The sequence below is a fragment of the Rhinocladiella mackenziei genome (genome assembly GCF_000835555.1).
Source record: "Rhinocladiella mackenziei CBS 650.93 unplaced genomic scaffold supercont1.6, whole genome shotgun sequence".
Lineage (NCBI taxonomy): Eukaryota > Fungi > Ascomycota > Eurotiomycetes > Chaetothyriales > Herpotrichiellaceae > Rhinocladiella > Rhinocladiella mackenziei.
Window position 1 is genome coordinate 1,809,103 of NW_013550599.1, and position 16,061 is coordinate 1,825,163.

The window sequence follows — 16,061 nt, forward strand, 5'->3', positions numbered from 1 at the left end:
TGAGAAATGCAGATCACCCATGCCATTTGTCCAATCAGGACAATTTCCATTGGTAAATGAGAGGGTCCCTGATATCCAAGTTTCCGGTGCAGTATACCCCTATATTGCACATGGGAAAGTTTTTGGGTCTTAAATAAAGACCTCTGCTTCCCCCGTCGCAGCTTGGTTGGTAGCAAATGTTGCCCTCCGAAGATGCATCTTCATAAAGTGTATCAGACTCTACCATGGCCTCCGATTGGGCTTCTCGTGGAGGCTTATGACAGCGGATCGTCCGGTAACTCGTCTACAGATGATGGTGAGACGACCAAGTCGTGTTGCACTTCTCAAAGGATCCTTGACTAAACGAGTGAATAGACCTAAGTAGCGAATCCAACGGAGACGTCCATCCCAAACCGCACCAGTGTACGGCAAGAGACTATAGGAGCCGCACCGGCAGGAAGTTCTTCGAGGGGGCACCGTGCAATAAGTATCAGAGCGACCTACGATCTTTCTTAACGAATAAAAAGGTGCGGATGGTCGTCGTTTCTTTTTGCTCTGCTCCTAGTATTTGAAGCAAGGCTGAAAATTTCAGTGCAAACGAGGCGAACTATGCGTCAGTCCACCACCAGGAGGCGGTATGGGGCTCCTCTGCAAGTTCTGTAAAAATTCGCCAACGTTTCACACTCATCGAGCATTGTGGAGACACATGGAATTGCACCAGTATCCGGGGACAGTTTGGATATGTGATGGTGTTCATGGAAGCTCTTTGGATGTTTGTTGCGATTGCCGTCTTGACATAACGTATCTTCAGCTCTTTGTGACGAAGATATCGAAGTCATTGTCACGGCTCAGTGATGTGGATTCTCTGGCATCGTCTGATGAGTCACACTGCGGAAGCCTCAACCTTGATGTGTGTCAGATGCAGCCGGATCACTCTTCAATTCTGAGTCGCAACAAAGAGAATCAAGTTGCTGCGAAGCCTGTGATAATCGGGAATCCGCAGGTGCTCTTGAAAACAACACCACCAGCCGGGACAATTTCACTGCCAATGGAAGACCGTCCAAAGGATGTGTTGGACACGGAGACTAATCATGAAATCGAGGACAGGTTGTGCCTTCATGGTTCGAACGCCGGTGGTGGAAGTGAAGAATCATTCATCCTGGGTGATTCGTCAAGCCCTTCCGGATTGCTAATGCTTGAAGAGAACTTCGAAACAATCCTGTCAGCACTTGGGAATGAGTTAGTTAGAGACTTTCTCAATGATGCCGCGGCTGTCAGGACCAAGTGCTTGGATCAGTGATGCAGGAGGTTCTAGTCAGTGGGCATTCTCTAATGCGACAGCGCTGACGTCTCTAGTCGGACGGACCCTGGATGATGGGGACGAAGACGGTGCGAGGCTACCGAAGAGACCGCGGCTGGATGTGGATTCATCTGGATCGATGGATTTCGACAGACTCCTAGCGTGCCCGTATACCAAACATGATCCAGATACATACTCGGAGCGAAATTCCAAACAAGACGAAAGACAGTATCGCCGATGTGCCAGCAGCATTTGCACCGAGTCCACAAGCGGCTTGAAATGCTTCCTTGAGTTCCAAACGCATGGTATACTTGAATTGCACTTAGTACAAGCAGCGTGCTGTTCTGAGGGCAGTTGTCCGTTTGAGAAAAAGATGATCGTGGATCAGTATAAAGCGATCAAGAGGAAGCAGATGCGCCGGAATGCAGTTGACTATTGGTTTGATATCTTCAAAATCCTGTTTCCAGGAGCACCACTTCCGGTGTGATAGCCAAGGGGACGGAAATGGGTATAATTCGAAGGCTTGTCACATACGTCGTCCGTGAGGTTCCATCGAGACTTGCCGCCCGGATCGGTCCTGATATTTACGGACAACCTTGGGAATTTCAAGAGCAGGAATTTCTAAGTGCATTATTAGAAAGATGTATTCCAGATTTGATTCATGAATTGGCCTCGACGCTTCCTGACGTCGAAATTGATGCGAGGTGATAACCAAAGAGATTAATGAAGAGAACATTTCGGCGATTCCTAGACTGTCCATTATAACCCTGTCAAACAAGGGGAACGATTCTATTCTGGCTTCTGCATAGACTCGTTATTCAAGTGTACAGGAGGCTCTTGTGCCCCCCCCAAACTCCTCGCGCCGCTCTTTTCACTAACTGTAGACACCGATGCAGCTCCAAAAGAAAAATGAAAGAAAGCCTTCCATTAGGCATGCACCATATACGCTATTTTGACCTTCTTTTGCCAGGATCACTCAAATTTATACAGTTTCTAGTCACCAGGGAATGTTTAAAATGCCGAGACAGCGACAGCAATGGCCTGGCTGTCGCTGTGACTGATGCTGACATTGACATTCTTGACGCCTGCTTCCTTCGCGGCCTGCAGTGCCGCGCCATGGAGAACGACTTTAGGTGCTCCATTGGTGTCACTCAGGATCTCAATGTCATAGAGCGGAGCACCGGCTCCCTTGCTGCATACCCCCAAAGACTTGAATACAGCTTCTTTAGCACTCCATCGTCCCGCATATGAAGCTTGAGGAGATGCCGCCTTGTCGCAGTAAGCTCGCTCCTTTTCAGTGAAGTTTCTTTCCACGAAAGTCTCATTTTCAATGTTGATGACTTGGATATCCTCAACGTCAACGCCAATCTTTGATCCCTCGACGGCGCTCGCTTTCGTCAGAGACTCGAGCATGGCCTTGGTCTCCAAAGCCTTGGCGCTCTGTACCTTCTTCGGGGCCACAGATGAATAAACGAGCTCGCCGGAATTCTTATCAGTGGTCACCCGTTGGTCAGGGTTCAAGAAGACCTTCTGCATCATCTCGTCAGGATATGGTGCCTTCGACTTGGCCACGAACAACGAGTTGTTGATCATGCCGTTGTGGAAGTATCTGTAGGCTTTCTTCTGTCGGGCTTCGACCTTCACCTTGTACCTCAGGAATTCGGCTTCATCCAAGGTGGCAAAGAGATATTTGGGATGAATACCAATAGCTTGAGCACCTTTTTGACCAAAACCGAATGAAGTGACGGAGAATGCTTTGATGCCGTCCGTCTGCAATGATCGGCTGGGGTAGACGATGTAATCAAACTTCTCCATTGCTTGATCAACATTGTCGGCATTCCGATTCCCGGGCACGAGGCCGCTATTGAGAACTTGTAAGCAGCCGTTAAACATCCAGGCACCAGCGGCGCCCTTGGGATGACCGGTCAGGTATTTCTGGAAGATCCCAAGCAAAGCATTGCCCTTCTTACGACCCAAATGCTTCATCTGTTGGCAGATCACATCGGACTCATTCTTGTCGTTGGCAACAGTGGAGGTGCCGTGGAATGATGCGACGTCGAGGTCATCAATCGTAAGTCCCCACGTGGCCAGAGCACCACGGAGAGGAGCAATGGTAGGGTCTTGTTTCCAGAAGTTGTTACCCAAGCTAAACCGAGCTTCCTTTTCTTGTCTGATAGCTTCTCGCTCGATATGAGCGGCACGCTCTTGCATGTATTCTACTTCATTGAAGCCAAATCCCGCTTGGGCCTTCATGGCCGCGGCCTCTTCATGGAGGTAGAGAAGTTCAGACTCTTGCCAGTCCCTGATGGCGCGTCGTCGGAGATCCAGTTGTCTCCTACGGTACTGGATGTCAAGCAGAGGAGATGGATACTTGCCCGGGTTCTCGCGTGCCGTGGTCAACACCCCTTGGCCCGGTGCAGGTACGGATCGGCCAATCTTGTCGGTGGCGGTGGTGGTAAGGCCGAGGATGCCGTAGATCGGAGTTCCCATGTCCAAGGCAAGACGGGCGGACATGATGACTTGCATCCCGGCACCCTGGGACTCCATGAATCCATTTCGGGTGGTGGTGGTGGGCCGAGACATTTCCTTGGGCGTGCGGCCATGAGCGAATTCGTCCTCGGCGTTGCTGGTGGCTTTCATGTTGGCGAATTCATAAGAACCCTCCTCTTGGAAGTCATCGAAACCGCCAACGAAGCACACGCGAGCTTTTCCTTCGACGATGGTCTCGTAACCGATATCAATGGACTCTACAGCGGTCGCGCAGGCACCAACCGGAGTCTTGATGGGGCCCGTCGATGATAAGAGCAGCATGTTAACCCAAGCAGACATGGTGTTGATGAACGACTCTTGGAGAATATCCTTCTGAACGGGCTTGTCCATGAACCGATCCTTGTACATACCGCGCAGAGCCGTGGTGCCGCCGATACCAGAACCAACGCAGTTCCCCACCTCGGAGAGATGGACATATTTGTAGAACTCGTAGGGGTCGGTGATACCGGCGGCCAGGAGGGCTTCAACGGTGCAGACAAGAACGAACAGGGTGACTTGGTCGACTTGAGAGATGATATCGTCCGGAATGCCGTAGTTCTTGGCGTCCCAGCCGGTTGGGATCTGACCCGCCACAAGACGATCAAATCTGAGTGCCTTCGGGATGAGAAGAGTTGCACCCTTCTTCAAACGGACACTGTATTCTCCGGACTCGAGTTCGAAAATTTCGACTTTGTCGCCGTGTTGTCGCTTGAATTCCTCGGCAGTCTCTTTCGCAGCCTCAAATTGATCCAAATCCTCCTCGATCTGGACTTCGTGAAGGAGCTGCTTCTTGTTGGGGTCATATCCGTTGAACAATTCGGGCTCGATGAGACGGATACCCGAGTGCTCGAGGATGTGTTTCTCGTATTTGGCTTTGATGCCTTTGTCGTCGACCGGTTCGTTGGTCTGGGCATCAACCCAACCAGAATACGACTTGCCCTTGAGAGGTCCGTTGTGGTTCTTGATCAGACCCATGATCCAAGCCATTTCCACGCAGCCTTCCAACGAGAATTCGCCATAGGCTTCCATCTCCCAACGCGTGCGGGAGTTACCCCATGGGCCAACTTCAGAAAAGCCGGTCACGACAACAACCTTGTCAAGATCCACCATGCCTTTGAGTTTGGAGTGGAGAGGCTCGATATCTTCCTTCCATTTGGGAAGTTCTGGGAATTCGAACTTGAGATTTGCTCGAGGCTCAATCGTGACCTTCCGGTAGAGGGCCTCACTGTCCTCGCCATTGACGACTTTGTTTTCAAGGGCCGTCTCTTTGGTGACAGCTTGTCGGATTGCGCTGGTTTCCATGATCTCCGCGCGCAACTTGGTCATCAATTCTTTAAGATCGGGCAAGAATTGCAAACCACCGTTCAAATCGGCAAACACCGGTTCGTTCTGGCAGAGGTCGACAATAGCGGGCGACATCAGACCGAGCAAGTTAAAAGCCATTTCCTGCTGAGAGAAGGTTCGGACCCCGTATTTCTCGACACCATTCGCGACAACATTGTTACCGCTCATGAGACCAGTTCCGCGAGTCCAACCGATGACGGCACCACAGATGGTGAGGTAGTCACCCCAGCTTTCGGAATACCAACGGTTGAAGAGAGTTTCCAGAGCCAGTTTCGACTCGGAGTACAAGCCATCATTGCCAAAGGTCCCGTGGTTGGGTGACAGTGGTAGCATGACTTGAGCGGGTCGCGTGTTGAAACCGCTCTCGAATTTCTTGGTCTTGACGTAGCCAAGGAGACGGATCAAGTTGGTCAGCATGATACGGTGAGCAAGCTCTGACTTGGAATCAATGCTGTCAATCTCGCGACCGTTCTCAGGAATCGCGGCGAACGGAACAATGTAGTCCAGATCCCAGCCAAGTCCCTTCTTGGTGTCGTAGATATAGTCAATGAGGGCGTCGATATCTTGTTTGCTGCCTTGGTTGAAGGGCACCACCACGAGCTGGGATCCCCGACCACCAAAGCGTGCGTACATGGACTGATAGTAGTCGGTCACCTCACGCGAGTAACGGCTGGTCGTGACCACCACCTTGGCACCACCGCTAATGAGACCTTGCAAAACTTCGGCACCAATGGATCCCGCACCAGCACCGGTCATGAGTGCCATCTTGCCTTGGAAGGTAAGGCCAGATTTGGCCGCATTTTGGAGGCCTTCGAGATAAATACCGGTCAACTTCTTGCTGTATTCCCAGCCATGTTCTTCCTTCTTCTTCAAGTGGAGGAAAGGAATCGTCTCGGTCTTGCCCTGTTTAATGGTGCCGTTCATGGTAGCGCGGGTGAGAGATCCATTTCGGCCCGGCTTCTTCACGTCACCGTTCTCTTGAGGCATTATTTGAGACTCGTTCATCGCCAGGGCGCGGATGACATCCTTGTACAAGCTGTTGAACTGCAGTTGAGATGCTTTGGAGAGCTTATGTTGCTTTCGGATCAATTTGTAGACATTGCGAAGGTCGTTTTGTACCTTGGTCCGGTTGCTGTATTCGGAGATCTTCCCCCCCTCGGCCATCTCACGGACGTAGTGCTCCAGTTTGCGAGCGCTTTGTCGTGGGACTTCCTGGTAGTCGAGGTTCCCGCGAGCATCGACAGTGGTTTGTGGGCCTTTAGGGATAGACACATCCTTGTAGACAGGGGCTTCATTTAGAACGTCCTTGCAGTTCTCAATGAGCTGTTCTCCCAACTCCTTTGCCAACTTATAGGTTTCGCCTCGTTCGGTGGGACAGTGGTCAATATGGTACTGCATGTACTCAATCAGGGTCGGATTTGATCTGTTCATGATACGAATGCACTGGCTAACAATCTCGCGGTCAACAGCCCTGAGACGGCCAAAAATGATATCGTAGTACATGCTGAGAGCGTCCTGTCGGGCCCAATTCCAGGAGGAGTCGTAAACACGAGCTTTCAGTGCATTGAAAGAAGGTTCAATGCCGGCGGCATAGAATTCTCCATGTTCGGCGTTCCACAAATCAAGCTGAGCTTGAAGAGCCTTGTTCGTCTCTTGCGAACCAATGAATGCCTTGTCGCCAGAGCGGAGATCCATCTTGAGATATCGAGCAAACAGTTCGAGCTGCTGCTTGAACAGAGCCCGTTGATCTTTGGTCAGAGCGTCTATAGCGGCCGGATCCATCATCATGCCAGTGCCGGCACCACCGGCGGCCGCCCCTCCCGCAGAAGCGGACGAAAGGCTGATGCCTGCGGTGGCTGCATATTTCTGCGCGACATCGGCCAGATAAGCCTTGGCGTCATTCTCTGAGTTCAACCGGGAGGCCGGCTCCATGGTGAGAGCGAGTAAAAGAACTCCATCTTGTCTCCCGGGACCGAGACCAAAGGTGTTCTCCAAATGTTTTCTGACAGCGGTGATATTGAAACCACCGGGCATCTTGGAGGAAACCAAGCGAGCAATCAACGACTGTGATTGTTTGCCCAATTGGCCATTGAACGTGGATTGCATGGAAGCACCCAACTCGTCAAGAGGAGTGTCTTCTGGTTTTTCGGGGGTTGAACCAAACTCTTTTCCCAGATCACCCAAGATTTCGTTTTGTAGCGTCGATTTTCCACCGACAAGATCCTTGATGGCCTTGTTCAGCGGGATATCCGCAAGTGGTTTCTTCAATTTCTGAGCAACCAAAGCTCTCAAAATGTCCACGGCTCCGATGGGAGCGTCGGTCACCACGGCAGCTGGGCCGGCACTCGCCGCTGGTGGTGGAGGAGGAGGAGGAGGCGCCGCCGCGGAGGGAGCTGCTGCTGGTGCCGTTGTCGAGACGGCGGGGGCTGAGGAAGAAGGAGCCGGAGCCGCTGCTGCGGGCTCTTCCTCCACTGGATCGACATCGTAATAGATCTCTTTCAAATCTTTGTTGTACGCGAGAACTTGCCGCGATACGGAGGTAGCTGCGTCGTATGCTTCATATTTCGAGGCCAGGGTTCTCTTTGCCATTCCACCAAGGGTGTCCGCGGGGCCGATCTCGACGATTCTCTCCGTCCGGTTCTTCTCGAGGATGACATCTTGAGTCTCAATCCATCTGACCGGAGAGGCAAACTGATATGCTAACAGCTCAACGAGCAGGATATGGGCGAGCTCTTGCTCGATTTCGGGCCGCATCGTGACGGGACGCGGGAATGAAGGAGAGGAGATTTTGGTTGATGTCGTAGTATCAGGTTTCGAGACGTCCAATGCCAATTACCGTTGTCCTGCCCGTTGCTGAATGAAGTGAATCAGAGCAAGGCCAGAGACGGGAGGGCACCGGTAATTAGCTCGAGAGAAGGAACCGTGCTAGCCAAAACAGCCGCAGGTGGTCGGTCGCACTGGTAGAGGGAGAAGAGAAGAATGGATGGAGAATGAGAGGAAGGAAGAGGTCGATATTGATCGGGAGAGGAGAGAAAAGTAATCAAAGATGGGCAATGATCCCGGACAAGAGGGTTGGAGGATATGGAGACGAAAGAGGACAAGTGGGAGAAATGATCAATTTGGTGAGGACCGAACAAGTTGGTTGGGCGGTTGGATGAAAAATGACCGGCAAGCCTATCGTGCAGCAGAGCGGCAGGTCGGTCAACGTGATGCTTCCCCAGGCGAACTGGCCTTCCGGAACGAGTTTTTGTTGGAGAGCAAAATGGGTTGGGACCAAAAGCGGGTCACCCGGCCAGGGGGCCAGGTTGTTTTAGTATCCGTGCCACCCCGGCGCGGCCTGCGCCTGGATCTTTGACTAGCTCCCCGCCAAAATTTTTGGCAGTGAACAAGGCCCAAGGTACCTAGGGTAATTGGTACCAATAAAGAAAACACAGTATGCCTCTATTCACCGTATCCAGTCGTACAGAACTATGAACATACGAGATACGGCATACTAATCTTGACTGCTGCCTGCTCTGTTGCCTATCTCGCTTGTGGTAAGCTGGCAGCAGTGACAAGGCTGTCAAAATTTTTTTTCTCTGGTGAAAGGTTGGGAAAAGCGATGATGCCGCTGCCCGTGTCCCTGCAGCAGCCGCCGCCGCCCAGCATTTTTTTTTTTTTAGCTGGGATGAGGGGGCCTGATGAGATCGATTGGGGGACGTCCCATTGGCCGTCGCTGACTTGGCTTCTTGCTGGTGCGGCGAGGCAGCAAAATCTTCTTTGCATTTCTCAACGCTCCCATCTTCGGCCCCAATTTTCGCCAGACACTGCAGATGACCGCCTCAATCCATCCAAATATTGTTGACAGCGTGATACAACTCACCTGATCGTCCCTGGCTCTCTCAATAACTAATCCATTCTTTAATTCCCATCTCGATCATCTCACCATCCATCCGTCCGGTCTGTTCGCATACCTTCTTGTTCTTACCAACGAAGCTCTCTCACTCATTTTCCTACCTGTCTATCAACACCAAGTGGCATTAAGTTGCTCACTTTTTGAAAAACCCTTTCATATTCTCTTACAGAGACACATTAGCATCCATCCCTCCCGCGGCCATGTATTCCGGCGGCGCGACCGGCACTCACACTCCTCGATCCTCTCAGAACCTCCGACCTTTAACTCTCACCCATGGCTCCCTCGAATATTCCTTGTTGATACCCACTGCTCTGCATTTCCAAGCATCCCAGTTGAAAGACGCCTTCAATGCATCTCTACCAGAACCCACGGACGAATTGGCTCAAGATGACGAGCCTTCGTCCAGCGCCGAGCTTGTCGCACGTTACGTTGGCTTCATTGCCGCTGAAGTCGATGAGGAGGAGGAAGCAGCCGGCTTTGTGGAAGTCTTAAAAGTTGTCTTGAACGAATTTGAACGGTCTTTTATGCATGCAAACGATGTTCATGCGCTGGCTGCCACATTACCTGGAATCACCGCAAAGAAGCTGTTGCTGGTTCGGTGCTACTATGCCGGCCGAGCTGCCGTGGCAAGACCCATTAAGCCACACGATTCCGCCCTCCTGAGAGCTGCAGATGACGAAGAGGCGAGCATCTTCACGGTCTTTGGTGGGCAAGGCAATATTGAAGAATACTTTGACGAGCTCAGAGAAGTCTACACCACATATCCTTCTTTCACCAAAGATTTGGTCGAGTCTTCAGCAGAATTGTTGCAGACTTTGGCTAGAAGTCCAAAGGCGGACAAATTCTATACAAAAGGCCTCGACATTCTCCGGTGGTTGGCGGACCGAGAAACCCAGCCGGATACGGATTATTTGGTGTCCGCTCCTGTCAGCCTGCCCTTGATCGGCCTGGTCCAACTGGCCCACTATCAAGTTGCCTGCAAAGTTCTCGGCAAGACCCCAGGCGAAGTTAACGAGCGGCTCAATGGCACAACTGGTCATTCGCAAGGCGTTGTCACCGCTGCCGCGATTGCCACGGCAACATCCTGGGAGAGCTTTGCCAAGGCCGCCAAAGAAGCCATCACCATGCTGTTCTGGATTGGCATGCGAAGTCAGCAGGCATATCCTCGAACCAGCATTGCTCCCTCCATTTTGCAGGATTCGCTCGAGGCGGGGGAGGGTACTCCAACGCCGATGCTCTCCGTCCGAGATCTCTCCCGGAAACAGCTCCAGGAGCATATCGACGCCACGAACGAGCATTTACCGACCGACCGACACATCGCCATCTCCCTGGTCAACAGTGCTCGCAACTTTGTGGTTACTGGGGCGCCAATTTCTCTCCACGGTCTGAATCTGCGATTGCGCAAAGTCAAGGCCCCGACTGGTCTGGATCAAAACCGAATTCCATACACCGAGCGTAAAGTGCGGTTTGTGAATAGGTTCTTACCCATCACCGCCCCATTCCACAGCCCTCTCCTTAGCGAAGCTCTCAAGCACATTCAGGACGATCTCAGTGACATCAAGATTCCCGCTTCTCGCTTGACCATCCCTGTGTACGATACAAACACTGGGGAAGATCTCCGTGCCCAACACGACAAGGATATTGTCCCGGCTCTCGTGCGCATGATCACCCAAGATCCCGTCCACTGGGAGCAGGCCACCTTTTTTGAGGGCGCCACTCACATCGTCGACTTCGGCCCCGGAGGCATTTCGGGTCTCGGAGTCCTCACGAACCGCAACAAGGATGGTACTGGTGTCCGTGTCATCTTGGCTGGTGCGATGGATGGCACCAATGCCGAGGTTGGATACAAGCCGGAATTCTTCGACCGCGACGAAGAACAGGCCGTCAAGTATGCCGTTAACTGGGTCAAAGAGCATGGTCCCAAACTGGTCAAGACTTCGGTCGGACAGACCTTTGTCGACACCAAGATGTCACGCCTGCTTGGTGTCCCCCCCTTGATGGTGGCCGGCATGACTCCCTGCACGGTTCCGTGGGACTTCGTTGCTGCAACCATGAACGCTGGCTACCACATTGAATTGGCGGGTGGCGGTTACTACAACGCAAAGAGCATGACCGAAGCCCTGACCCAGATCGAGAAAGCCATCCCCCCCGGTCGAGGGATCACCGTCAACTTGATCTATGTTAATCCTCGGGCAATGGGCTGGCAAATCCCTCTTCTCGCTCAGCTTCGAGCGGATGGCGTTCCCATCGAGGGCTTGACGATCGGAGCAGGTGTGCCATCCATCGAAGTCGCTCAAGAATACATTGACAGCCTCGGCATTAAGCACATTGCTTTCAAGCCCGGCTCGATGGATGCCATTCAGCAGGTCATTAACATTGCAAAAGCCAACCCGACATTCCCTGTCATTCTCCAATGGACCGGCGGTCGTGGCGGTGGCCATCATTCTTTTGAGGATTTCCACCAACCCGTCCTTCAAATGTATGGACGTATTCGAAAATGCCAGAACATCATCTTGGTGGCCGGTAGTGGTTTTGGTGGCTCTGAAGACACCTATCCCTATCTTACTGGAACTTGGGCACGCAAGTTCGGATACCCCCCCATGCCTTTCGACGGTGTCCTCTTTGGGAGTCGAATGATGACGGCCCAAGAAGCTCACACATCCACCAACGCGAAGAAGGCTATTGCTGAGGCCGAGGGTGTGGACGACAGTCAATGGGAGAAAACCTACAAGGGACCTGCGGGTGGTGTCATTACTGTCCGGTCCGAGATGGGTGAGCCCATCCACAAGTTGGCCACTCGTGGCGTGAAATTCTGGGCCGAGATGGATCAAAAGATTTTCAGCTTGGACAAGAAGAAGCGAGTCGCAGAGCTGAGGAAGCAGCGCGAATACATCATCAAGAAGCTCAATGACGACTTCCAAAAGGTTTGGTTCGGTCGCAACTCGGCCGGCGAAACGGTGGACCTCGAGGACATGACTTATGCTGAAGTCGTTCGACGCATGGTCGAACTCATGTATGTCAAGCACCGATCTCGCTGGATTGAGGTCACTCTCCGAAACCTCACCGTGGACTTCATTCGCCGAGTGGAAGAGCGATTCACCGTCGGCTCCGGCAAACCATCTCTCATTCAGAGCTACGCAGAACTGGACAATCCATTCCCGGCGGTGGAGAAGATTCTGGCCGCTTATCCAGAGGCGGAAACTCAATTGATCAATGCACAAGACGTACAGCATTTCTTACTGCTCTGCCAGCGTCGTGGCCAGAAGCCCGTGCCTTTTGTTCCCTCGTTGGATGAAAACTTTGAGTTCTGGTTCAAGAAGGACTCATTGTGGCAGTCCGAGGACTTGGACGCTGTCGTGGATCAAGATGTCGGTAGAACCTGTATTCTTCAAGGACCCATGGCGGCGAAATACTCGACCAAGATCGACGAACCCATCAAAGACATTTTGGATGGCATTCACCACGATCACATCCAAGGCCTCGTCCAGGACGTTTATGGTGGCCGAGACGCCGCGGTCCCCGTGGTCGAGTACTTTGGTGGCAAGGTCATCACATCTCCAGAAAGTGTGGTCGAGCTTGATGGCGTCACCGTGATCCCAGATGGCTCTCGCATCACGTACCGGTTGTCATCTTCTTCATCGGCTCCTCTGCCTGATGTTGAAGCTTGGTGTCAACTGCTGGCTGGCAAGAATTACTCGTGGCGTCATGCTCTATTTACCACCGACGTGTTTGTCCAGGGTGCTCGATATCAAAACAACCCTCTCAAGCGCATCCTAGCTCCCACACGAGGTATGACGATTGAAATTGCTCATCCTAAGGATCCGTCAAGGACCACAATTGTCGTCAAGGAACCCAGTCAGTCCGGAAGGTTGGTGAAGAGCCTTGACATTGGCTTGGTCGGGAAAAACGAAATCTGGATGAATATGTGGGAAGAGAGAACTGCCGAAGGTGGTGCCGTTCCATTGCCCTTCAAGTTCGTCTATCATCCCGAGACTGGCTATGCACCCATCCACGAAGTCATGGAAGGCCGGAATGACCGCATCAAGGAGTTTTACTACCGAATCTGGTTCGGTGAGAAGGACGTTCCATTTGACACCCCAACCACCAACACGTTTGACGGTGGCAAGGCCACGATCGTCACTCAAGACATTGCCGACTTTGTTCACGCGGTTGGGAACACTGGGGAGGCGTTCGTTGATCGGCCAGGCAAAGAAGTCTTTGCTCCCATGGACTTTGCCATCGTCGTCGGTTGGAAAGCCATCATCAAACCCATCTTCCCTCGCTCCATTGACGGTGATTTGCTCAAACTGGTTCATTTGTCTAATGGCTTCCGCATGCTTCCGGGCGCTGAGCCGTTGAAGGTGGGTGATGAGCTTCACACCTCTGCCAGAATCAATGCGGTCATCAATCAAGATTCCGGGAAAATGGTTGAGGTGTGTGGGACCATCACCCGCCAAGGTCAGCCCGTCATGGAAGTCACCAGTCAATTCTTGTACCGAGGGAACTATACGGACTACGAGAACACCTTCCAGCGCAAAGAAGAGACCCCCATGCAAGTTACGCTTGCGTCATCCAAGGACGTGGCTGTCCTCCGATCCAAGGAGTGGTTCCATCTGGACGAGCCCGGTATCGACCTGCTGGGCCAGACTTTGACCTTCCGTCTGTCTTCTTTGGTCCGATTCAAGAACAAGACCGTCTTCCAAAGCGTCGAGACCGTGGGCCAGGTCCTGCTTGAATTGCCCACCAAGGAAATCATTCAAGTCGCTTCTGTCGAATACGATGCCGGTGTTTCTCACGGGAATCCCGTGATTGACTACCTGCAGAGACATGGCCAATCCATCGAACAGCCGGTCAACTTTGAGAATGCGATCCCCTTGAGTGGCAAGACTCCTCTGTCTCTCAAAGCTCCGGCATCGAATGAGACGTATGCTCGCGTCTCGGGCGACTACAACCCCATCCACGTCTCTCGTATCTTTGCCAGCTACGCCAATCTTCCTGGCACCATCACTCACGGCATGTACTCCAGTGCCGCGGTTCGAAGCTTGGTCGAGACCTGGGCCGCGGAGAACAACATCGGGCGTGTCCGAAGCTACCACGTCTCTTTGGTGGGCATGGTTTTGCCCAATGATGACTTGGAAGTCAAACTCGAGCACGTTGGTATGGTCGCCGGTCGCAAGAGTATCAAGATCGAAACCAGCAACAAAGAGACCGGTGACAAGGTTCTCCTGGCCGAGGCCGAGGTCGAGCAACCGGTATCGTCGTACGTCTTCACCGGTCAAGGTTCTCAAGAACAAGGTATGGGGATGGATCTTTATGCTCGAAGCCCCGTGGCCAAGGAAGTTTGGGATCGTGCCGATCGTCACTTCGTGGAAAACTATGGCCTCTCGATCATCAACATTGTCAAGAACAATCCCAAGGAACTCACCATTCATTTTGGCGGACCTCGTGGCAAAGTTATCCGACAAAACTATATGGCCATGACTTTTGAATCCATCAATGCGGACGGATCGGTCAAGTCGGAGAAGATTTTCAAGGAAATCAATGAAAACACCACCTCATACACCTACCGGTCGCCCACCGGTCTGCTGTCTGCTACTCAATTCACCCAACCAGCCTTGACTTTGATGGAAAAGGCCAGTTTTGAAGATATGCGCTCCAAAGGTCTTATCCAGCGTGACAGCAGCTTTGCTGGTCACTCTCTCGGTGAATACTCTGCCCTGGCCTCCATCGCGGAAGTCATGCCCATTGAAAGCTTGGTGTCGGTTGTGTTCTATCGTGGATTGACCATGCAAGTGGCGGTGGAGCGCGATGAGCAAGGCAGAAGCAATTACTCGATGTGCGCCGTCAACCCGAGCCGTATCTCCAAGACATTCAACGAGCAAGCTCTGCAATATGTGGTGGAGAACATTGCCGAAACCACCGGGTGGCTGGTGGAGATCGTCAACTACAATGTGGCCAACATGCAATACGTCTGCGCCGGCGATCTCCGAGCATTGGATTGCTTGACCAATGTCCTCAACGTGCTCAAGATGCAGAAGATTGACATCCAGGCCCTGATGCAACAGATGTCACTGGATGATGTCAAAGCCCACTTGGTTGAGATTATCGGTGAATGCCGCAAGAGAACTGAAGCCAAACCGCAACCGATTGAGCTTGAACGAGGCTTTGCGGTGATTCCACTCAAGGGGATTGACGTGCCATTCCACAGCACGTTCTTGCGATCAGGCGTCAAGCCATTCCGCTCGTTCTTGTTGAAAAAGATCAACAAGACGAGCATCGATCCAGCGAAATTAATTGGCAAATACATTCCTAATGTCACTGCCAGACCTTTCGAGATTTCCAAGAGGTATTTTGAGGAGGTATACCAACTGACCAACTCACCCCGGCTGGCAAAGATTCTAGAAGATTGGGACAAGTATGAAGGCGCCGGCGATCCAGGGGCCAGGCGCCTCTCCACAGTGGCATGAACTTGTGAATGACCGAACAGCTCGGATGAATGTGGTATTTCTTTTGGCGTCTGATAGGGAAAAAAAAATAAAAGGGGAGCGCGAATTTGCAGACATGGCGTTTTTGAGGAGGTGAGCAGTGGACACCTCTTCGTCGAAACTAGTAGAGATATGATTTATTGAGTAGATTTCCTTTTTCCTTTTTTTTGGTACAGATCGTGGCGAGGGCAACAAGTCCCACCAATTGAGATAATGAAAAGCGGCATTCATTACCTCCACCAACTTACCAGATTTTTGTGCCATGTAACTCTCCATCGCCTTGTTCCCGCTTAGTCCATACCCGACAAGGCTCCGACAAGCGAAATTCATTTTGAACCGCCGATCTCAGTGGCGACGGGTTGGGGGAGAAACAGGGCACTCGGTAAGTTTGGGTAAATTGTGACATGTTCGGGAAGCACGTGGGAATTTTCTGGTTTTGAAGGTGCGGACAGGGGGTGACTCGGGTGAGATGTTGATGGAGCAAGGCATCGAGGACGAACCAGGGATGGCAAAGGGTCTTTTTGGGAGC

At 52.1% G+C, this 16,061-nt stretch overlaps 2 protein-coding genes across 2 annotated transcripts; one reads left to right on the plus strand and one right to left on the minus strand.

Moving 5' to 3' along the window:
* Positions 1–2,290: 2,290 nt before the first annotated feature.
* Positions 2,291–7,906, minus strand: Z518_08452 (fatty acid synthase subunit alpha; the record flags this gene model as incomplete). Its single annotated transcript, XM_013414193.1, has 1 exon — positions 2,291–7,906. The coding sequence occupies one exon, from the start codon at positions 7,904–7,906 to the stop codon at positions 2,291–2,293; it is 5,616 nt and encodes a 1,871-aa protein (XP_013269647.1).
* Positions 7,907–9,247: 1,341 nt separating this feature from the next.
* Positions 9,248–15,514, plus strand: Z518_08453 (uncharacterized protein; the record flags this gene model as incomplete). Its single annotated transcript, XM_013414194.1, has 1 exon — positions 9,248–15,514. The coding sequence occupies one exon, from the start codon at positions 9,248–9,250 to the stop codon at positions 15,512–15,514; it is 6,267 nt and encodes a 2,088-aa protein (XP_013269648.1).
* Positions 15,515–16,061: the final 547 nt, after the last annotated feature.